Below are 24,878 nucleotides of genomic sequence, written 5' to 3'. Positions count from 1 at the left end.
ACAATACCAATGCTGTGTGCAATCAAGGTCCAAAATAGCCTGTTCTTTAGGTCTATCAAACAGCAAGAGTTTGTCAGTGTGATAACCCCTCCTACATCTGAGTTCCTCTAACTGATCGTCTTGGTTTGGAGCTGTCACCTTGTGATTCTTGCATTTTGTTTTCACCATCTCCCTCTTTGGGGCTCAGCAGCAGAAGCATTTTTCAAAGTTACCTGTATGAGCTCAGATTTTTAGCTTTTTTTCTTTCCATGTGACTAACACAATGGGCTGGGTAATTGTTGCTACACTGTTCTTGTCAGGTAAGTCTGTGCATTCAGATCTTGTCTTGCATCATATTTGCCAACAGTTTTAATTTGACCTTTTTGTTTTATTTGATTACATGACATTAAGCAAGCTGTAAGCTGTTTGATCCCCATTGCATGCAGCAAATGTTATTAATGACAACAGTTATTTGTGGAATTTGACATAGATGCAGATAGAAAAACAATTTAAAATGAATATATGTGCCTTTTATCCTTTCATCCTGAATATGAGAGAAACTGTGAAGATTTACATTCTAAATTAAGGACTCTAAAAAAAATGTATTGCTCAATAAATTGATTTCCGTGAAAATATGTTTTATAAAGAGCCACTGTGTGGTACTAACATTTCAGCTAAAGACCTCATCTGGGGCGCTGGCTGCTTTTCTTGTGTGGTGTTGAAGTGCTATTAAAGTTTATGCACATTTCAGTCCATACATCCTCTTCATCTGTTTCAGTGACACCCTTACTGCAGCCATTTACGTGGTATTTTCTGTCACTTTCACCTGTTGAAGCAACAAAGACTATAATGGCTCAACAGGGGCTTTTTCAGTGATGAAAAAAAAAACAAAACAAAAAAAGACCATGAGCTGAAGAAATATTTTGATTTATTTCCTATTATTTCTTGTAAATTCCACAACAGCAGAACTCTCACACGATGTCACTGTTGGACACTGAAATGTAAATGGGATTAACAGATGACAGTAAACAGCGCCCTGCCATATATATATTCGTGTGATGTCACTAAAATTGGTGAGAATGAAAACATGTTTTTTAGGAGGCTAATTTTACAAAATGTCATGTAGTGCCCAAAAAAGGAAAACTTGAGTAGGAAAAAGTGATGAGGAAATCTCACACGTAGGCTCGTAGAGAAAAGAGACTTCTTATCAGCTGCAGTGGGAGATATTGCTTTTCTTTTAAGTTCATATAGAGTTCAAACGGTTTTTACAAATTGGAGGAAATGTTTAGAGGTTATAAATTGCAGGCGTTGTAAAAATGATATATGCCTGCATATGCATGGATGGATAGACAGTTATAGAGTAAAATAGGTTGAAAGGAAACACTGAAAACAACAGGCCAGGAAAGAATCTCACACACAGGAACGTCCTGTTTGGTTAAATCTGGTTTATGTCAACTTGACCTGGACATGTGAACAATGAGAATTTCCATTCACAAAACCATAAGTTGGTCAAAACGTGGAAAACATGATTCTACTGCAAAGAACGGGTTATCATTTATCACACACATCCACTTCTGTGTGATTTCTAATAGTAAGTGGCAAGAATTAGAGTCAACAGGGTCAGCCTCGCAGACAACACAGGCTTCACAATGAATCCTTGAACGTAAAAAGAATCATTCCTTCTGAGCCACTATGTTGAATATGTCTGACTTTGGTGCTCCGTAGTGGCTTCAGAATAAGACACCGTGGGCAGACCGTACTGTTACACCCCAGAGATAGACTGAAGGCAACACAAAGACCAATGACATCACAAACAAAAACACATAGTCAGATTAATTAACTTCCACAGAATCACATTACGATAAACGGTTTCTCTCTTCTGATTCCTTCAGTGTTAAAAGCTGCTCTTTGTTTCAATATTGATCCCATGGCTTGGAAGACCCTGAACAACTCTGCAGCAGGTTTTGGCTACCAGGTGGTGCAAAGACAATCAGAGTAAGTCAGACGATGCATTGTGGCGCTGAATGTGGGTTTTATGCAAGATGCAAGATTTGATCAGCTAACAACTCTTAGTACACTGCCCTCACCACACTGTGTTTGTTTGTTTGTGTGTTATTTAACTTTTTATTAGATTGGTCGTCAGTGCCCCACTTGAACAGTATTCACCAAATGACAGGGGGGAAATATTTACCTGCAACATCAACAGCGAATCCTGTACTAGAGTGTCACCTTCAGGTTGGCAACTTTTTATTTCTCAATGTCTTCACAGGGTATCTACTCATACTGCATCACACACAAATGTATTTTATGTTTTAATGTGGTTTAACTATCTTTAAACCTCTGTCAAATCGTTCCCTTACAGTGCCGAATTATGCAGTGAACACGTCTCTTGGTTTGACATTGAAAGCTAATCCCACCACACAGGAAACACTGGTGAGTAGGTGAACTGCAGATAATTGCAGAGGTTTGTGCTACTTGGAAATATATCTATATTTTTGTTTTACTACTGATCAGGATTGGTCTCTTTTCAGGCATGTGGTCCGACCATTCCTAAGGACTGTACAAGTATCACCATGTACAATGGTCTGTGCTTTCCCATTACAACTTCCAATCGTGTTCAACCATCCATACCTTCCTCTATTGAAGGTAAAAGTATATTGAATTGAAAGTTGACAGTGTACTAATGTCATTTATTAAAAAGCCCAGAATCTGGAGGTTGCATGATACTAAAAGGAAAAATGTTCAAAGGATCCCTTGATTAATTATGCTCACTGGTCAACAGAGTGCCGGTGGACAGAAGTTGCTTTTCTGCTGGATGGTTCAGGCAGCGTGTTTCCAAAGGATTTTCAAATCATGAAGAATTTTGTTAAAAATCTGGTCCGGTCATCTCTGCAGGGAAACACACGAGTAAGAGGACCGTGGTCCCAAAGACATGAAATAATTACACACTTAATATGATGTTTAAAATTGAGTTTTGTTTTTCTTCCTCTTTTCTTTCAGTTTTCTATTTCTCAGTTCTCTACGAATCACATCACCCATTATTACTTTAATAATGTTTTCTCACCTCAACAATGGGAGACTAATATTGACAATATCAACCAGTTAAGAGGTGGAACCTACACAGCAGAGGCCATCAAACATGTTGTGTAAGTGCTATTATCATACCATTATATGGCAAAAACACTAAAATATGACATCTTCATCATGTTGATTTCCTGTCCAGACATTTTTAACTTGATGAATTTAATCACTTTGTGGACTATATTTCTAACAAACTGGTTTCAAAAGAGGAACTGTATGAATTAAAGTCACCCAGTGACTGAGGCAGCCTCTACCAAAGAGGGACGTAAAAACTGTAAAAACTCAATTGGACAATTAAAAATGCAAGCTCAAATATTATTGAATAAGTCGTGCAGGGAATAAAACTGAAAATAAGCTTTATATAGATGTATTCAAATAAGATTTTCTCAATTGGCAGTGAGAAAGTTTTCGTACCAGAAAAAGGTTCCAGTCCAATTATGAAGAAGATTTTGATCGTCATTACTGATGGAGAATCTCAAGACCGTCCTTCGTTACCGGAAGCTATACGTTTAGCTAATCAGAAAAACATTATTCGATTTACTATTGGGGTGAGTAGTTCATTCTGAAACCTTGTATCCAAAATTTCCAATTTTAGAGAGAGATTCTCTGTAGTTTATGGACTGTGTTTTAATAACTCAATCCATATATATATAACATCTCAAACACGTTGTTTCAATGTCCCTAGGTGGGGAGTGCATTTAGAAATTCTGCGGCAAAAGAAGAACTGGACACCATTGCATCTTCTCCTTCAAATAATTATGTGTTTCAAGTGGACGGCTTCGGAGCACTTGAAAAAATAAGACAGAATTTGCAGAACAAAATATTCTCCATTGAAGGTGCTAATGTAAACTAAACGTCAAATCGTCAACGTTGAAATTACTGTACATGTTCTATCATTGACCATTGCTATCTCAAGCCTTAATGACTCAGACTGTTGTAGTCTGCCTTTTAAGTACTGTTTTGCTTTTCTGTCACAGGATCTCAAAGCAGCGGCGAGTCTCTGAAAATGGAAATGTCTCAAGAGGGATTCAGCGCAGCTTTTGTGCCTGGGGTAAATAAAATCACAGGAAGGCGACTGGACAGTGACTGGACTGGAGGTTTTAGTGTCATCCTGGTTATAAGAATGAGGAGACTTGATGTATTTAAAACTGTCTCATATCATATAGGTTAAGGTACATTTTAGCCTCATCGTTTTACAGATAGTGTCGTGGTGGAAATGTTCAAAACAGTATGGGTGTTATCTGGTTAATGGAGTGAATTGGTTGGCATGACAACTTTTGGTCTACATGATGTCACATCCTGTTTCCATAGTGTCAAATAAGCAACTAAAATAAAACTCATCAGAAAAATGGACACTTGAGTATGCATCAGCATTATATTAACTACCTAGAATGGCTAAAGCCATCCTTGAATTATTATTTTTTCGATGTGTATTTTAGTGTTTTATTTTAACCCAAGTCGCATCCACTAACATGGAGGGGGTGGAGTTTATGACCTATACTGCAGCCAGACACCAGGGGGAGCTCTTCTTACTTTGGCTTCACTCTTGGGGAGCTGCTCCATCATCCATATTTATACAGTCTATTCTACAATCTATTCTCTATTCTAATATATTATATAAGTCTTACAGTAGGTAGATTAGCTTCTCTAGCTGCTAGAGACATACAACTGAGAGGTGGTTGTTATTTTTTTCCTCAAATATTATACAAAGCACTTGTAACTCATTACTCCTCGGTCTACATTGCAGGGAATTCAGTTGGCAGTTGTTGGTGCAAACCAGTGGAGGGGAGGATACGTAAAATACTCACGTACTGGATCCTCAGGACCTCTCAAGGGCAGTTACTTTGAGCCTGCTTTTCTACAGCCTGACAGTTACCTTGGTAAGAATATTACACTAACAATAAACTACACACACACTGTACCTACTGTACACCATCATGCACAGTGCATGTGCTGCATGTGTGTAAAGTTTGACAGCAACACATTGATCAGAACAGGAAATTGACAGAAAAATGTGAAATGAGAAATAAGGAGTTGAATATACGAACATGTTTAATACAAGCCACGTTGTTTTTGTTTTTGCATTTAATGTGATACACAGAAGTCTCCTCATAACTGGAATATACACACTAGCTAAACTTGGATATTTGATATTTTAACTGATGACCTTGCTTGACTGTTTTGAATTCTAGGTTATTCTATGGCAGTTGCTAAAACTACAAGTGGCACAGTGACAATTGTTGGTGCTCCACGATATCAACACAGAGGAATTGTGATGGTTGTTGATGAAAGCATGACACATTATAAAATAATAGATCCATATCCACAGCAGGTATGTATTTATGTGTAAGCCATACGGTCCTGAAAGACAACATTATCAGAACTGTGCTTAATTATGCTGTGTGGACAGTTTCAGCAATCTGGTGAATACTTTGGGGCAGAGGTTTGTGCCATGAGCATGAGCAGCCAGTATACTGACCTCATCCTCATATCCGCCCCAATGCATATGGAATCCGAGAGAGAGGGAAGAGTTTATGTGTGCCAGTTGAAGTATTTGGTAAATGACATTATTGTTTTCTAATGACACAATTCATCTATTTTTCTACTTTTAATAAACGTGTAACATTCACTTTCATCCTTATGCTTTCACCAGACAGTTGAATGTCGCTTTGACTCTCCATTAGTATTAAGAGGGGCTGAATCCAGCAAAGGAAGGTTTGGGTCTTCTCTTGCTGTGCTGCCTGATTTGAATACAGACGGGATCAGCGATTTAGCAGTTGGAGCACCTTTGGAGAATGATGGCCAAGGCAGCATCTACATATTCCATGGCGAAAGAAGACCAAGTATCAATCCCATTTACTCACAGGTGAGCAACAATAGAGAATTCTCAAAGGACAATAAACACATTCGCCATCTGGGGTCTGTTTGCCACTGCATTTAAAGTCTGTATAATTTCAGTAATTCAAATTTTCTCCTTTACACAGAGAATAACTGGCTCTGAAGTCAAGTCAGGACTGAAGTATTTCGGCTTGTCGATCAGTCAGGAGTCTTTAGACCAGAGTGGAGATAAACTGCCAGACTTAGCGGTGGGATCAAAGGGCACAGTTGTCTTACTCAGGTATTTCCAAAGTACTCTAATCAAGCACTGTTTTGTCAAGTGTAACTATACCATTTTTGGTCATTTGTAACCTACTGTACACCACAGATTGTGCATAAAAAATGGATGTAAACACCAAGTCTTGAAAGTGAAGCCAATGCAAAAGTATGTGGAATATCATTGATGGTCATTAGGTGCTTTCTCCAAAAATACACCATATTGCCAAAGGTATAGACCTTCCTTCCAGAAGTGTATTTGTGAGGTTAGACACTGATGTTGGATGAATAGGTCTGGTGGTGTGCTTTACACCACTGCATCCGGCGCTTTGCATTGCACTTGGTGATGTATGGCTTGGATGCAGCTGCTGGGCCATGGAAGCCCATTCTATTAAGTTCTCTACGCACTGTTATTGATCTAATCTGAAGGCATCATGAAGTTTTGAGGTCTGTAACCATCGATTATGCTGAGAGTTGGTGACCTCTGGGCACTATGCGCCTCAGCATCCACTGACCCTGCTCCACTTTGTTATAATATCACTGACAGTTGACAGTATAATATTTATTTGACCAAAAATGTCAAACTCAAATCTAATGTCAGAACTGTAGTCTACAAACCAATGGGTGATGCCACTGTGGCAACATCCATCATTTACAAGGCTCATGATGTATTGTTTTTGTCAGTGTCTTTTGTAATGTGTGAAGACCAAAGCAAAGGTTGGTCAGTCGTGACATCTCGGCCAGTTTCTTACTTTTATTTTTATTTTTAATAACACCTTAAAAAAACCAAAGCTGTTTCATATGTATTTTCTCACCTTTTCCAGATCAAGACCTATCGTCATGGTTGAAGCTATTGTGTCATTCGACCCAAAGATAATCCCTACTCAAAATGTAGACTGCTCAGTAGCATTGCAGAACACAGCTACAATCTGCTTTACCATGACCAGTCTCACTTCAGTATCTACAGGTTCCTCAGGTGACAAACCTACCGTCCGTCCATTCTTTGGTACGTTTGTTCAGTGTACCATTCAAATGTAACTCTGATCTATTCCAGCTCAAGCAACAATCAAACATACTTTCACACTGGATGCCACTCGCAAGGCCCCAAAGAATCGAGCTTATATCACTGATAAACAACGAGAGGCGACCAAGACCATTACTGTTTCCTTAAATAGGAAAGAATGCAGCACCTTGAAATTCTTCATTCAGGTAAATCAGAAGACCCTGATACAACCATTTTGTTTTTAAGAGTCCTCTAACACTGAATCCAAATGATTCTCACAATCTTGACAAAAAAACTTCATAATAGTGTCCTTTTCCTGCAGGCATGTGCAGAAGATGTTGTCAGTCCACTTAGCAATGAGTTAAGATTCAGCTTTGAAGGTTTATCATCTTCTTCAGGGCTCAAACCAAGTCTTGCGCAGCAGTCCCAAACTACAGCCATTCATTCAGTAAGTAAATTTCGAACGCACAAAACTTAGCATTTATGAAGTTAAGAAAAACGGTAACACTTTCTATGAAGGTTGTATTTATAATGCCCTATGAATGCACTCATAATATTTTATAAGGTGTCTATAAAGCATTATAATGGTCATTATTACCATCTATACATATTCACAAGTTGTCATAACCAACTTTATGATGCATTATGACAACTGGTTATGAATGATTATAATTTTAATCTGAATAGTGCATTATAAATATGTCAATATCTGCCTAGTCACTTGTTCATTTTATGATGCATCATAACTACTTTGCTTTGCTAAATGTGCATAGTGATGCATAATGACTTTTGACTTCGCCTATAGTGCTTTATATCTGTAGTTATAAGTATATGTAATAAAGTTATAATAATGTATATATCTCCCTACAGCACAGTTATAAACAGCTATGCAATATCATAAGTGCTATTTGTCAGCGCTAAGTAAAGTGACAAGAATATGACACTATTATTAACAGATATAAGTTACTATGAGTAATCAAAAGGTGCAATGAACTAAGTCCTGAGTCTGGCATCTTTACCCCATATGCACAATGTTAATATCAAAGGTGTTATTTGTCAGCTTTAGGTAAATTAGTGCAAATGAGGTGTTGTGGATATAAGACTATTATAAACAAATATGAGGCACAATGAAATGAGAGCCTGGACAGTAAAGACAAAAGGAATGCATTTAGTTCACTTTATTTTCATTTAAACCAACACACATAATCAGAATGATTATCAATGCTCTGAGCACATTACACAAACACATGAAACACGTGAAACAGCCCACAAACACGGCACGGCGTGGTCCTAGAGATGTGGCTCTTAAAAGTGCCTTTGGGTTGGTGAGGTGATTCAGGGTCAGAGGTCAGGAGATGGTTTGACAGCAACTACAAGCAGAACAGAGGCAAACCTTTAGTGCTCTAGCTGGGTTTGTTTTTATGCAGAAAGGTTTGATTGAAAACACATAAGCAGATCACGTTTTTGTTTAAAGCAGCCTAATGAGACATTATGTTACCGCATATCATGTAGGCAGCGCAGATTACCCGTAGATGGCTTAAGCTAGCTACACGAAAGTTACCAGACACGGCTAGTTTTAATTCACAAATTAGATCGTTTTCATATTCTTGCGTTTAATGATTGAAACCATTCGAAATCATTGCTTTAATATGTAAACGATGTGCTTCATGTAAGCAAAGTAAGGCATTAGCTCACAAAACACTAGCAGGACAGAGAGACAACCTACCTATCCTGGAGATGACTCAGCGGAGAAAGGAAAGAAAAGCCGCTTTACGACTAGTACATACAGTCAATGCTTTACGACAGTGGGTGGAGCTGTGGACTGAGGTGGGTGGGGTCAGAGATCAGGGGTCATGGACTAAGGAACGACATTTCTACAATAATAATTCATAGGGCATTATAACTACAACCTTCATAGAAAGTGTTACCAGAAAAACATATTTCCATTTGCCGCTACTTTTTATGCATTCATTTCATTGTTCATTTTTGACCATTTCGCATGTTACTATGTGGAGAGCTCTCCTAGACCATGTCCAGATATCATCACAAACTTTGATTTAATTCGATCTTTCTGGTAAAATACAATTTACTCCACACTCTCTTCCACAGTTAGGGTTTGAGATCAACTGTGGCACTGACAACCAATGTGTGGATGACTTGAAACTGGATTTCAACTTTACCAGGTGAGGACACGCTACAACAGAGTCTTCGCTTACATGCATGATGGGAAGCCATCAACCTAGGCCTAAAGCAGCAACATACCGGAGGCATATGATCCTAACAGGCCTTTAAGATATGATGGGGCTTTGCCTTCATGTTAAGGAGATGGAGCCAAGGAAGAGAAGCTAAGATTTAAGAAAAATTCTTGTAGCAGCAGTTCGGATAATCTTGGTGCTTTTTGGAGAGCTATTTAGACCTGCTAATAATTAATTACAGTACTTCATTATAGACATAACACAGGCAAGTACAATTTTTACTTTTAGCTTCACCTTGAAATCGGATGTTTGACAGTGTTGAAAAGGTGAAAAAAGGTAGTTCAGGTTTTATGTTCACATTAAAGGATCCATCCCAGTCAAAACCATCCCAAAGATTCCTCACAGTAGTACTAGAGTCAAAGGTAATACCATATTAATAAATCCTAAACCTTTGTTATTATAAAATGAATCTCTGGGTTGCTTTGATCAAAATAAAATTATTTTAATTAACCTGAGTTTAGAAGTAAAAAGTTGAAAGAATCCAAACCTTTGTGTCTTCCAGGCACACTTGGAGCTTGGCAGATTTCATTAACCTGGCTTCATAGATAAATATTATTGAGTGTATAGTAGAGGAAATTCATGCATTGTTTCCTGATCATATTTTCCAAAGAAAACATGTTTAATCTGAAAAGTACTGCTCCTAACAGAGTGCCCTGTGAAACTCTATGACACACCCTTGTATGAGTGGACAAATTTCGACCTATCTGACATATATATAAGATTCAAACCAGTTTAATGGCAGCACATTTAATCCAGACAAAACAATGTTGTATTACAGTGACTGGATTGTGATCAGTTGTGTAGAATGTGAAGCTCTAGTTTGAGTCTTGTCTCTCATATTCAGATCCTCATTGGTTAAAGTGGGCATTGATGAGCTTTTGGATGTCACCGTGTCAGTGGAGAACAGAGGAGAAAACTCCTACAGCAGCCGCGTTACTCTCACATACCCAGCTGGGCTCTCTTACAGGAAGTTCACAGGTCTTCAGGTAAGGCTCAGGGTCAAACCTTTTTCACATTGTCTCTGATCAGATGTTCTTCTGAGCCACACGCCATTTACTTTTTTCTTTCTTTTGTTTGTTTATTTTTTTAATACAGGGAAGAATTGAGTGTAACTCCTTGGACAGTGAAGATGTTTTAAAGCGGGGAAAGACAGATTGCACAATTGACAAGCCCATTTTCAAGAGCAACTCTAAGGTTTGATTGTTATACAGAAAGATTTCTTCTCAGAGCCAAAAGAGGAGGTGGTTTGATTTCTCTCCTTCACATGGTTTTTAGGCTCTCTTCATCATCTCCTATGGGATTGGAATCACCAGTGAACTTGACAGGAAGCTCTTTATCACGGCAAATGCCACCAGGTACCATTTGTCGAGTTACTTTATATTTATGGAGGTGTCATATTAAATGATTACTACTTTAATATAATAAATACTGATTTCAATAATTGCTCTTCTACCTGTTAGTGGGAATGAGGTGCGCTCCAGTTCAAGCGATCTCTACAAAATGAAAGAGATTGATGTAAAGCACAGCATCTTTGTTACAATTGAAAGGTTTGTGATGTTTTAGTTGAAACAAACATATATATCTATAACAAAGTGATCATTTTAAATTAGAATACCTAATAATTCAAAATGTTTATTTAGCTCCCTCAGCTACAACAATTTCTCCTTTGGAAAGAGTAATTTGGAGAAACAAGTCAAGCAGTCAATCAAGGTAAATTATTACTTCAAATAATTCTCTCAGTATTATTTATGATGTTTATTGCTCATATTTAGACTTAAAGCTTGGCCTTTTCTCAGGTCACAAATGTAAACAGGGTGCTGAATTTCACAGTGGTGATCAGGGTTCCAGTAAAGCTCGGCGACAAAGACATCTGGGTGGATTTGAAGAGTCTGCAGGTAATGCATGCTGAAACATTGAGCGATTGGCCCCAGAAATGTCTCAGATGTAGATATAAGACGCATGGATACGACAAAATGAGGACCACACCCTGGTCTCTGTTAAACTAACATGACTACATCGGCTCCATTTCAGATCGCAAACTGTCAAAGAGGTCAAGACGAACAGCCTGCTGTCCGAGACTTTGTTGCTCACATACAGAAAACAAAGTCACTGGTGAGTGCTGATACAATTTTCCTTTTAAAATTGATCTAATTATAGATATTTTAGAAAATGTATTTGTATTTATTACAAAATACATATTTATTTGTATTTCTAACCTCCTGCAGGACTGCTCTGTAGCCTGGTGTACAGTGTTCAGGTGCAATAAGTTCATGGGAAGAGGGGAGAGTGCGACCTACAATATCTCTGCCAACGTTAGCTCACAGTGGATCGAGCAGGTAATTTGTGTATATTTGACAGTAAGTGCTACACTGTGTCGCATAATATTTTGCTCATACAACATTTTATTTTTATTTTTTTAATTCTCAGATTGGACTTCAATCTGCTAAATTCCTCTTGACCAGCACGGCGAGCCTGGAGTACGACACAAACCAGTACATCTTCTTTTCAGCGAGATCTAACAACAACCCCCCTGTTCAGAAGGTGATGCCAGATTTTATCCACTCGTGTGTTATTTGAGGCATAAAAAAGCTTGAAACTGACCCACATTCTGTCCCGTCACATCTCAGGTTGAGGCAGAAATAGAAGTGTATCCTGAACCAGATTTCACCAAAGAGATTGTTGGAGGATCGCTGGGAGGGTTGGCTTTCCTAGCTTTACTCACAGCCGGCCTGTATAAGGTAAGACACTGGACATACACTACTTTAACTGACTGGGCATTACAGGTTAGATGCAGCCAGTAAGAGTGCAATGGTTTGTAATTATTAAATATGTATTCAGTAGTTCTCCTCTCTTCTGATTTGGTACTAATTTATTAATACTGCAATGCAACAATGACATATGTGTATAACTGTTTTTTGTCCCCTTTATACTTTAAGGCTGGATTTTTCAAGAGTAAATACAATCAGATGATAAGTGAAAGTGCAGAAGGAGAGGAGGATCTTGGGGCCGATGAAGATGCAGCCTGAGCAAAATAGAATAATGTAAAATATCTGTGTGAGCAATTATTTTAGACGCAAGCTTTTTGTGGAGACGCTGAAGGCCACCTATAGCAATTTGTAACGTCAAATGTGTTTGAGTATTTCTAGAATGTTATCAGTATGTTTCCTTGCTGTCAGACAGTCCTCTATGATGGAAAACAAATTGATGTGTGAGTCTATGCTTTCTTCATAGCCCTCAATGATAGAAAAAAAAGGTGACACAACATGGAATTGTTGTGTCTAACTCAAGCCTGACAACCAGGCAAGTAGGGTTTTTATTCTATTTTCATTCGATACATTGAAAGATGCTTGGTTTCGGCAGAATTCACTCCCTTAGTCACTCATTCATTTGGGGTTTGGAGCCCAACCAGAATTGAAGAAATCCACGTAAATGTCTTCATTAATACTGAGTAGTTCTATATTTCAGCACTATGAAATGAATCTACTGAAATACCCAGAGCAGGAAAAATAGTTGTCAGATACATCATTAGCACACACTGGTTCTTTGATAGGGTCACGCTCATGAAAGGGTTAGAATTGCTTTAAGTTCCAATCGAAGGCTGGACTGTAAACATAGGGGCTATTAGTGTCTAGTGAGTGATTATTACTATGTGGTACAATGCGACAGGAGCTTTAGAGTTACGTTTTACACTTTTGTAATCCTCAGTTTGAACTGAGCAGCTTATTAAGACTCTGACCAAAGAAACATTTCTGTATCTATATTTTTCAAGTATTGTGCATTAATTGTGTAGAATTTAAAACTTCTTTACAAGATAACCTGTTTCATCAAATAATGTACTGTAAAACCTGTAAGAACATGCTTAACAGCTGGGTACGACTGTTTAAATATTTTTTATATTGACATTGTGAACTGGTGTAAGAATTCTGAAATTAAATAAAAGGACATTTATTTTATGATTGACCTATTTTTATTATATAAATATGATTAAATTACAACACATTTGTCAACACTAGGTAACAACAGTGAATAGAATCATTTAAAACTTTCCTTCATTTAACTGGATTCATTAAAAAAAATCCTTTATTTAAGAACAAAATGCTCTTTATTGCTTTACCATTATAAAATGTAAACTTCTTCGGAAATACCTCATGTGAAGATATGTTGTCATTACTGTATGTAAGTCCCACTGAAAAGATGGAAAGAGCACGGTGTGAATTTTACAAACTCCACACCACATTTACCACGAGGAGAGACATGACATAAAGCAGCCCACCTGACATGAGTCTTTGCCTCCTGCCAGAACACCAGCACAGATCATATTGTCTGTGACTGTGCCCACACCATTCAGACAGTCACACTGCCTGTTTCCTACAACTGGTACCTCCACTTCTTGGAGAGTTTCAGGGAACGGTAAAAAAACTAAGGAGGAGGAAATATATGGGAAACATTTTTCACAAGTAGGTACAGATTACAGACACATGAACAGTGACCTCAACCAAAAGTAATGATCAGCAAACGTCCAGACTCACCTCCCTCCTGGACTGCACCCCAGCCAGTGACCCAGCTATCAGTGCCGTTGTTGAACACACTGCCACTCGCTGCCAGACACACAGGTCTGATGTAGTCTGTGAAGCTGACTGGTGAGGAGAGTCTGAGCAGAGCAATGTCGTTGTTGCTGGTGTAGCTGTCGTAGTCTGGATGCAAAATGATGGTGGAAACAGTTCTGGACACTTGGTTTGGGTTGTCACCCTGTAGGCTCTGAAGACCCAGAGAAACGCTCCAACCAGACGTACTTGCACTGGAGGAGAAAAGACAAAATGCCTTGGTTTTACAATGACAGGGGTGTCTCTGATTAGAATGAAATTACTGTCAACTACTTGTGTTAAAACACATTTTAGTTGCCCACCTGGAGAAGCAGTGAGCAGCAGACATCACCCACTCTTGGTTGATGAGGGAACCGCCACAAACATGGCCACCAAATCTCTGCAGACTAACTTGCCATGGCCAACTTCCAGCTGGAGCATCTTGACCTCCAACAATCCTGGTGTACAGAGGAGTGGTGCCACACACTGGAAAATGGTTGCAGGAAAACACACAATTCAGTTCATTGTTCCACGTCGAGTCCAGTTACAAATGAGGTGAAATGCATTTTAGTTTAGGATTCATTCTGGGTCCATTCATAAGTCAGTTTACAACAAATGTCCACTTGGAGATACAGAGGAACTAGTGAGAGTTTGGGCTCAATGGTCATCCTGACCTTGGAAAATGTGTTTTTGGCCATAACTCAAGAATTTATATGTTACTGAGGATATAGTTTTTGACAAATATGTAACTAGGTAAAACAATGGAATGAAGACATTTCATCATTTTGAAGTTTAAAATCATCTTCACTCTGCCATCATCAAGTTTTACGAAAACAACTGCTCAAATAAATTTAGGTCTTTACTACATATAATTTATGAGTCTGGATGAATACAGATGCAAACTGTAACTCAAACAATTGGTAGAGGAATACAACAAGGAGTTGATGAGCTGATGATTGGACTGTCTGAGCTACTTCCATCCAACTCTAGCTAGACATAGTAACCATAGAGGTGTTAATGGTGTGAAGACAAGCAGCGTATTACCGTACCGTGTGAAGACGCGTTTAACTGTTCTATAAAGTGTGGTGAAAATAAATGGGCACATGGGTAGAGCATATAATCCAGAACACACAGGCAAATTGGCCTGATGTTAGAGTTTGGTATTGCACATGCTCCTCAAACTAAAGGATGCTTCTTTCATTAGGTCCCTGTACCTTTTAGTAAAGAGCTTTTTTTCTTTTGCTGGACATTGTGTTTAGTTCTTACTCATTATTAGATTATTCAATTCAATTCAATTCAGTTTTATTTATGTAGCGCCAATAACAATACAAATCGTCTCAAGACGCTTCACAAAAACCAGCCTGCAGCCTCCAGAGCAAGCCTGAGGGCGACGGTGGCAAGGAAAAACTCCCTTTTAACAGGAAGAAACCTTGAGCAGAACCCAGCTCATATGGAGGGACCCATCTGCCAAAGGCCAGCCGGTTAGAAACAGAGAAGATAACGAGAAAAGAAGAGCAGGAGAAACAAGATAAACAAACTTCTGTCATAGATGCATACATCAAGCGGAAGGAAACATGTAGGGTCTAGTAATATAACACATAGCTGATGATCTGTGACAGTTTGTGAGTATAACAGGAATTATGGGCAGGTTGGTGAATTGTTCATCTAGGTAGGAGTGGACAACTGGAGGAGGCCATGATGACTGGGACAGATGTAGTTTATGGAGCTCCACAGGTCTGATACACAGCACTCCAGACCATGAAGACTGGGCTGGTTGATGAGGCCACGGCAGCAGATGTAGCTTAGAACTCCACAGGTCAGATATTCAGCACTCCAGACCAGAGACCCTCACAAGATGATGGAGGGGGAGGGGAGCGGAGGGGAGAGAGTAAGACACAGTGGTTAGTAAATTATAAGAGATAGAAAATAAAATGATAAGATATTAGAGGACAGGAGCCAGAGAAGAAAGAGGAGAGGACATGTCCTCAGTGCATCATCCCCCTGCAGCCTAGGCCTATAGCAGCATAACTAAAGGATGGTTAAGCCAGCCCTAACTATAAGCTTTTTCAAAAAGGAAAGTCTTAAGCCTGACCTTAAACGTAGAGACTGTGTCTGCCTCCCGAACCCAAACTGGGAGCTGGTTCCATAGGAGAGGAGCCTGATAGCTGAAGGCTCTACCTCCGTTCTACTTTTAGAAACTCTAGGAACCACAAGTAGACCTGCACTTTGAGATCTTAGTGATCTGTTGGGACAGTATGGTACTATGAGGTCTTTCAAATATGATGGAGCTAGGCCTTTCAGGGCCTTGTATGTAAGGAGGAGGATTTTAAATTCAATTCTAGATTTTAAAGGGAGCCAATGAAGAGAAGCTAATACTGGAGTAATATGATCTCTCTTGCTAATTCCTGTCAGTGCTCTTGCTGCAGCGTTTTGAATCAATTGGAGGCTTTTTAAAGAGCTACTTGGACAGCCAGACAGTAACGAGTTACAATAATCCAGCCTGGAAGACACAAATGCATGAAATAGTTTTTCCGCATCACTGAGAATTTTGATGATATTACGAAGGTGGAAGAAAGCAGTCCTGGTCACCTGCTTTATGTGAGAATTAAAGGACATATCCTGGTCAAATATAACACCAAGGTTTTTCACATTAGTACTGGAGGCCAAGGTAATGCCATCCAACAAAAGCAGGTGATTAGATAATGAATCTCTGACATGTTTAAAGCCAAATACGATAACTTCAGTTTTGTCTGAGTTTAAAAGTAGAAAATTACAGGTCATCCAAGCCTTTATGTCTTTAAGGCATGCTTGGAGTTTAACCAGCGGATTAGTTTCATCTGGTTTCATGGATAAATACAGCTGGGTATCATCTGCGTAGCAATGGAAGTTTATGCCGTGCTTTCTAATAATATTGCCTAAGGGAAGCATGTATAATGTGAATAATATTGGTCCTAGCACAGAACCCTGAGGAACTCCATAGCTTACTTTGGTATATATAGAAGAGTTGTTGTTTACATGGACAAACTGGAATCTGTCTGACAGATAGGATTCAAACCAGTCTAGTAATTAACTAATTTTGATCACATTTTCAAGTCTCTGTAGTAGTATATTGTGATCAATAGTGTCAAATGCAGCACTGAGATCTAGCAGGACAAGTATAGAGACAAGTCCATTATCTGAAGCCATGAGGAGATCATTGGTGACTTTAACCAGAGCTGTTTCTGTGCTATGATGAGCTCTAAAACCTGACTGAAACTCTTCAAACAAACCATTCCTGTTTAAATGATCAAGCAACTGATTGACAACAACCCTTTCCAAAACTTTAGAGATAAAGGGAAGGTTGGAAATTGGCCTATAGTTGGCTAAAACATCTGGGTCAAGAGTGGGTTTTTTAAGTAATGGTTTAATTACAGCAGTTTTAAAAGACTGGGGCACATATCCTGTTAATAAAGATAAGTTTATCTGATTTAATATGGAGGTATTAATTAATGGATAAACCTCCTTGAGCAACTTAGTTGGGATGGGGTCTAGAAGACAAGTTGATGGTTTAGATGCTGTAATAACTGAAGTGAGCTCAGGAAGATCAATTAGGGAGAAAGAATCCAAATATTGACTAGGTCCTGCAGAGGTTTCTAATGCCACTGTACTTACATCTTTGGCAGATGGAAGGGTGCTATGAATTTTATCTCTAATGCCAACAATTTTATCAGTGAAGAAGCTCATGAAATCATTACTGCTGAGGTCTGAAGGAATAGATGGCTCAACAGAGCTGTGACTCTTTGTCAGCCTGGCTACAGTGCTGAAAAGAAATCTGGGGTTGTTCTTGTTCTCTTCTATCAAGGAAGAATAATACGCTGTCCTAATGTTACGGAGAGTTTTTTTTATAAGTTGTTAAACTATCTTTCCAGGCTATGTGAGCTTCTTCAGAACTAGTGGAATGCCAAATTCTTTCCAGCTTTCGAACTGTCTGCTTTGAACTACGCAACTGTGAATTATACCATGGAGCTACCCTCCTTCGATTTACCACCTTCTTTTTAAGAGGAGCAACTAGATTTAAAGTTGTACTAAGCGATGCTGTCGTGCTGTCAACAAAATAATCTATTTGTGATCGAGTTAGATTGTGGTTGCTGACATCCACATCACTAACATAAGGCACTGAGTTAAATATTGAAGGTATTAATTCCTTATATCTAGTCACAGCATCATCAGATACGTGTCTACCATAACGAAATGTCTTTCCAATTTCTGTGTAATTACTTATAGTAAATTCAAATGTTACAAGAAAATGATCAGACAATAGAGGGTTGTGAGAATATACGGTTAGACCTTCAGTGTCTATGCCATAAGTTAGTACAAGATCTAAGGTGTGATTGAAATAGTGGGTTGAACCATTTACATTCTGAGAAAAGCCAATTGAGTCCAATAATGACATAAATGAAGAACTAAGACTGTCACTGCCAACATCAACATGGATGTTAAAGTCACCTACTATAATGACTTTATCTGTTCTAAGCACTAAATCACATAGAAACTCAGAGAATTCAGCTAAAAATTCCGAGTAAGGAGCAGGTGGGCAATACACCACAACAAAGAGAATTGGTTTTTGTGTTTTCCAGTCTGGATGCGTAAGACTAAGAGTGAGGCTTTCAAACGAATTAAAGCTTTGCTTAGGTCTAGGATTAATACATAAATCAGAGTGGAAGATTGCTGCCACTCCTCCTCCTTGGCCTGTGCCTCGAGGAATGTGATAGTTACTATGACTGGGTGGCGTGGACTCATTTAAACTGAAATACTCATCATCCTGCAGCCACGTTTCAGTCAAACTAAATAGATCAATCTGATGATCAGTTATCAAATCGGTCACTAAAAGAGATTTAGATGAGAGAGACCTGACATTCAAAAGACCACATTTAATTTTCTTATTGCTCTGTTGTACTAGTGAATTTGTGTTGATTTGGATAAGGTTCCTATGAATAACTCCTCTATTGTTATTTTTCCATTTAAAAAATCTGGGAGCAGACAGCACATCTATGGAGTTTGTGGAGTTATGGGTGTGAGACAGCACTAGAGAAGCGGCAGAGAGGCGTGTAAGACTGCAACTCTGCATTAACTGTCTCATCTAAGAAGAGCATCTCATCCCTCCAGAGGTCATTTTAAACACACACACATGTACACACACAACATTGCTAATCTGCCCTTAGAAATCCATACCAGGCACAGCAACACAGTGCACTGATTCTTGACCTTTTCGCAACCTTTCTCGGTCGTCTTTGCTTGGCAAGAAGGGGGGACCAGCAAGTCTGCAAAAGGTCGAACGTGGTTTTCATCCTCTTAAATTCCTCACTCGTTGGAAGTACATAACACAACATTTAAAGAAAAGTGGGCACTGAAATTTGATGACAGTTGTACATTTTATAGTACACAGTAAAAAAAAAAAAAAAAAAAAAAATCGTAAAAAAACTGCAAATTTTTGGCAGCAGGGGCGCCATAAAAATACCGTAAAATAACGTAAAATTACTTTCTCATAAAAATACAGTTTTTTTCCATAATTAAAATACAGTGTGTACTTGTAATTTTAACAAGATTTTACCGTATTTCCAGGTTGTTTTAACATTTAATGAGAAACATTGTCACATTTAAAAACAATTAAATCGCCTAGAAATATGGTAAATAAATGTTGTATTACGAACAATAATGCTTATATTTACAGAAATGTGCCGTTATTAATCGGTTTTAATGACATTATTTTATGGGAAGAGCTTGTATAATAATTTATATTTGATGTGATACAACAGTATATGACACAAAATAATGTGATTAATCTTTCAAAACACGTCAAAAAACTGTTGCAAAACTAGATATTTGGTTAGACTGCAAGAATTTACTGTTAATTTCAGAAAACATCAAATGGATATTTCATTGTTTTATGTTGTTTTTAACGTTTAATTACAAACATTTTACACTTTAAAATAATGAAATTACCTATAAAGATGGCAAATTAACATTGTAATATGAATAACAATGCTTAAAATTACAGAAATGTGCTCTTATTAGTTATTTTAATGGCATTATTTAAAAAGGCTGTAGGCTATATTAGATTAGATGTAATATAACAGTATACAACAATAATCCGATCTTTTCAAAACACGAGAAAAAAATGAGACCAAGCTGAACAACAACAGCTACAATTTCCCATTCTCCGTAGTTTTATTCAACTGTAGCAGGTAGCCATTATTACAGCAATATTCAAAAATCTATTCAATTAAAATGACTGGTTCTTAAAACAAAAACACAACAAAATCCAACTGAACTGGTAATGAAAGAAAAAAGTTTAAAAAAAAAAAAATAGTTGAGTTGCCAATTTACATACAAGTCACCATACATCCACAACACTGATTAGAAACTTGGTGAAACGTCATTGGAAATGAATCCATACTCTATACCAGGGGTCGGCAACCCTCAACACTCAAAGAGCCATTTGGAAAGAAAACACTGGGAGCCACAAAACCCTTTTGACATCTAAAATGAAGAAAACACTGCATATATCATTTTCACCTCTATGCTAGGCCCATAGTGTGTTGCATTTATGAAATGAAATAACTGCTACAGAGAAAACGAAATTGCATTATGCATACATAACGGGGATTTATCCACGGTTGGCTTACCTGGGGTCGAAAAGTTCAATAAATAGCGGGCTGGACCTGCCGGCAGGTGTCGCACGTCGGCAGTTGTGGTGTATGTTTTGTGCAACAAAAAATTAAATACATTTTGTTGTAATGTTAAAAGATCACCATCAATTCAAATTTAGAATTATATTTAAAGAAACTAATGCACTAAAATAAAAATACGTTTGAATTTATCACTCGACAGCAACTAGTAAATGAGCTGCAATGCACTGTGGGAGTTCAGTGTTTTTTGGTTGATGTTACAACCATGAGTGTGGTGTGGCATTCAGTGTCATTCAGTTGTTGCCTAGCTCTCGCTCGTTCACTGATGAGTGACTATTTGCCGCTATTCTGAGGCAGTTAGTTAGCGTGAAAAAGTGAACGGCTCTGACCAGCATCCTTGCTCCGCACAGCTCGCTGCAGAGAGCTGCAACAGAGGAACGAAAGAGCTGCATGCGGCTCCGGAGCCGCGGGTTGCCGACCCCTGCTCTATACAGCTGACGAGGTGTGGTGTCCATACTTGAACTACTTGTTGATCGTAGTGAAGTTGCAGTTTCTGAGTTGTAACCACCTGAAGAGAAGAAAGACAACATTAGCGGTTATTAAATAATAACAGCTAATAACAGTTTAAGATGCAGGACCAGGATAAAGGTCCAAGAAGATACAGCCTTTTCCAACACCACAGCAGTCACACAAGTCCCACTATAGATGACACCGTTGCTTTGGGACAGACAAGCTTGCAAGATCTCAACATAACACACTACAAAGAAAATACACACCAGACTGACTATACATGGTAACTAAATGAACAACATCTTGTTGTTGGGGGAACTATTGCTACTGCTGGATACAAAAGTCATTTTTTTCTGTACATTGTGATAAAGTATACTGTGTTCATCCCATAATCCCATCCCATCATTAGTTGTGCGTCATTTGCTACCGTATCAGAATGTAGAAAAGATAGACCCAACTGATGATACTGATTTATAAGCACACTGTCAATTCACTGCTGCTGATTGTACTATATTACACTAAGTTACAGGTAGATTATGTTATTTTTCAGCCCATCTAACCCAAAAGAGTAATTGCGTGCAACAGATGCATGTACTCACCAGAGAGGGGCATCTCATCAGACTGTGTTACTGGACTTGTAGTGGTACTGGCTCTGCTCAACTGTTGGTTGCTCTGGCTGCTTGGAGGACTGTCCAAGACATGTTGTTGGCCTTATTAAAGGACAGATAGTAGTAATATTTAAACACAGACATCACATAGCTCAATGTGGGTATATTATTACCTAACATAATTCTATCCTCAGTAGCCATTGATATATTTTAAACTGTTCCTTCCTCAATATAATGCAGTACACCACCACTAAGACCCACTATGAAATCAATGATGAACAAGGTGTAGTGTATAGTCATCACCTTTATCAAAACATCAACAAAAATGTAGAGAAGATTCTTTGAAGTATAATTCATAGTAGAACTGCTGTATTGGACTACATTGATTAGAACAGGTGGACCTAATAAGTAGATTTTGACTATGCACATTTTTTTAATGTGAAAGTTTATTCTGTACAACCTGAAACACATACTTGTCTTTTTGAGCAGTGACAGATGTTTCCTGGCTTCAACTGGTCTCAGGACAGAAAGGAGGTCACTCTCCTGCAGGTAGCTCAGGTCCTCAACTCCTAAACATTGCAGATGCTCCACCAAAGGCTGAGGGTCTCTCAGTTTAGGCACTGATTTGATGAAAGACAGAAGTGCACTCTCTGCATCCATGACTAGGAGGACTAGAAGGAATGAAAAATACTGTTACTGTCAGATTTTAATCTTTCAAACTCCAGATGACTCTGAGACAACAATGCTATGCTTAAGTGAAATTACTCTTGTCCCACAAAATAATTCATAGTAGAACTGCTGTATTGGACTACATTGATTAGAACAGGTGGACCTAATAAGTAGATTTTGACTATGCACATTTTTTTAATGTGAAAGTTTATTCTGTACAACCTGAAACACATACTTGTCTTTTTGTACACATGCAAATGGTAATAATCTAGTTTCTGCTCAGGCTTCCAACATTTCATGCTTGTTTCACTTCATACAATGCAAATGCTGGCACATAGGACACACCATGAGGTGTAACAATAAAGTATACATGCTGGTCCTGCATCACAACCATGAGCTGAATCTGTCTGAATTCAAGTGCCTCACCTTGGTTTAAACACAGAAAGACCCTTTTTGTACTGAGTGCCTTTCCACTGCATCTCGGTAGCTGCTCAACATTGGGTTCTTTGACTAAGGTTTCTCCTACTGCGGAGCGCACTGCTTCACTGTACAGTTCAGAATGGAAAGGAGTGGAATTCTTAACCACAAGTTTATGCCATGAAATCAACTCTCACCACTTATCTGCAGAGAGAAAGAAAATAAAAAGATGAATCATGAAATTTGCCAAAATCAAAATAAATGCTATTGGTTGTGAAAAAGTCGACCTAAACTGTGTTAGCAGATCTCTCCTCAATAAACTAGAAGATGATCGTTAGCTTATCCTTTACATATTTTTCAGTATTGTTTTGAATTTCATGTAGACCACTGACTAGTGTTGCACCAAAATTAAAATTTGAAAAACTTTGAAAAAGGCAGAGTAGGTCGCTCCTCCTAAATTTGTGAGAGGCAAGAGGAAGATGAAAATATTAGTTTTAAGAAAGAGTAACTGGTTGAAATAAACCATAACCAAATCTTAGTTTCATTTATAAAACATTTGTTCTCTCTTCTTTGGAAGAAAATCCACTTAAAATGGCTTATTAGCGACACCTGCAAGTGGAGGAGTAGGAGCAGTCTGCGCGGAAAGAAGACTTTGACATTTTGACACGTTACATTAAATCCAGCTTCCTATCCTAGCCAGAAATCATGCCATTTCAAGACACGCAGTAAAAGTTATGGCCAAAAAATTAGAGAAAATGTAGAAGAGGGTTAATAATCGATTATTGTTCATTGTTGCAGCTCTAAACAGATGTTGTTCCTCTTTCTCTCCACCTGTGTCAGTCAGTTCACAAAAGTAAACGTAATGAGTCACTGTTGAGTGCTAAGCTAAGTTGGTCTGGCTGACTACTAACACTCATTTAAATATATCTATGACTAACACTGGCAGACGCCACGTGAAGATGCCGCCGCCGCCGGCCATACTTTTGTCATTGTAGTTAGCTAACATTTCAATTGACGACACGCTAGCGGACTAGCGGATTGGTTTTTCGACTGAGTAAAGTCAGAGGCATGGTGGTAAATAAAGCTAATACTACTAAGCTTCAGTTTGATACTTGCCTTCTGCCTTCGTCCTTCCTCCAGCCTCGACATTAGCTGCTGTTTGCTCCACGTTTCTGTGACCAAACGGGAACAGCCGCGTGGTGGTTGTTGACCTTGTTAAGCATAATGTCAAAGACGGATGTTCAGTGTCCCAACAGCCAATGGCATGTCTTCTCCGTCTTCTTCTTCTTCTTCTCCAACCGTTTCTGTCGACCAATCCAAACGGGAGCACGCACTCCAATGACGTGTCGCCTTCAAGTTTTTTGTCTTTTGTGTTTGTGCAGGGAGACGTTGCAGCAGTAAAATGTCTCCTGATTACACGTGTTTTGTTCAGACATGATGTGAAATAATTCAAGACGTTGTGATTTACATTGGATTGTATATATATACACACACAATAGCCTACCTTGTTAAGTAGTTATTTTACTATTAATTTCTAAGTAATTTTAAATGATTTTTTTAAGTTTTGTTGAATTTTACAGTTTATTCCATTGAATAACAGACAAATATTTGTAAAATTACGATACATTTGTGAACATGTTTTAACAATAAATATCTGTATTTCTATTTTTTTGTAAAATAACAGAAACATCACGTTTTCACACGTATTTTCACAGATAGAGTGATTTCATGTTATTTTACTAATTTTATTTGACATGTAAAATCGCAGTCTTTTTCGTTGATTGTCGAGATTGTTTCTGTATTTTAAAAATACAGAAATAATCTGTAAAAATAAACAGTATTACATTTTGTTTTACAGTGTAGTGAGCAGGAGAAGAGCTTCACTTCCTGCATTCATCTTTTCAAATATCAGTGAGTTACTGGCCAGCTGTTAATTATGTAACTGGCGAGAGACAACAGACAGAGACAGAGAGATAAGATTACAGGGGAAGTTGAGCAACAAAATGGGAAAC

General features: G+C 38.3%; 2 protein-coding genes across 4 annotated transcripts; one reads left to right on the top strand and one right to left on the bottom strand.

The window, feature by feature from the left end:
• Positions 1–167: 167 nt before the first annotated feature.
• Positions 168–13,364, top strand: LOC125022017 (integrin alpha-X-like). 3 transcript variants are annotated; one of them, XM_047608285.1, is made up of 30 exons: positions 168–299; positions 1,872–1,974; positions 2,111–2,214; positions 2,342–2,412; positions 2,511–2,625; positions 2,762–2,886; positions 2,980–3,125; positions 3,458–3,608; positions 3,746–3,896; positions 4,038–4,111; positions 4,808–4,940; positions 5,253–5,392; positions 5,471–5,617; positions 5,714–5,926; positions 6,045–6,178; positions 6,978–7,129; positions 7,214–7,362; positions 7,479–7,604; positions 9,266–9,339; positions 10,256–10,397; positions 10,507–10,605; positions 10,687–10,766; positions 10,872–10,958; positions 11,052–11,121; positions 11,208–11,306; positions 11,443–11,523; positions 11,637–11,747; positions 11,839–11,952; positions 12,039–12,149; positions 12,348–13,364. In XM_047608285.1, exons 1-30 carry the CDS (start codon positions 263–265, stop codon positions 12,435–12,437), a joined length of 3,429 nt encoding a protein of 1,142 aa, XP_047464241.1. In that variant the 5' UTR covers positions 168–262; the 3' UTR covers positions 12,438–13,364. The 3 variants fall into 3 exon arrangements, with proteins under 3 accessions (XP_047464241.1, XP_047464239.1, XP_047464240.1); XM_047608283.1 differs by having other exon boundaries at positions 7,208–7,362; XM_047608284.1 differs by having other exon boundaries at positions 169–299; positions 5,477–5,617; positions 7,208–7,362.
• Positions 13,365–13,633: 269 nt separating this feature from the next.
• On the bottom strand, positions 13,634–14,662 carry LOC125022838 (prostasin-like). Its single transcript, XM_047609776.1, has 4 exons — positions 14,605–14,662; positions 14,318–14,480; positions 13,941–14,209; positions 13,634–13,830 (listed from the first exon to the last, which is right to left on the bottom strand). Exons 1-4 carry the CDS (start codon positions 14,660–14,662, stop codon positions 13,649–13,651), a joined length of 672 nt encoding a protein of 223 aa, XP_047465732.1. The 3' UTR covers positions 13,634–13,648.
• Between the last annotated feature and the right edge of the window lie 10,216 nt (positions 14,663–24,878).

Source organism: Mugil cephalus, chromosome 16, assembly GCF_022458985.1.
Source record: "Mugil cephalus isolate CIBA_MC_2020 chromosome 16, CIBA_Mcephalus_1.1, whole genome shotgun sequence".
Lineage (NCBI taxonomy): Eukaryota > Metazoa > Chordata > Actinopteri > Mugiliformes > Mugilidae > Mugil > Mugil cephalus.
This window is presented reverse-complemented; position numbering and strand designations above follow the sequence as displayed.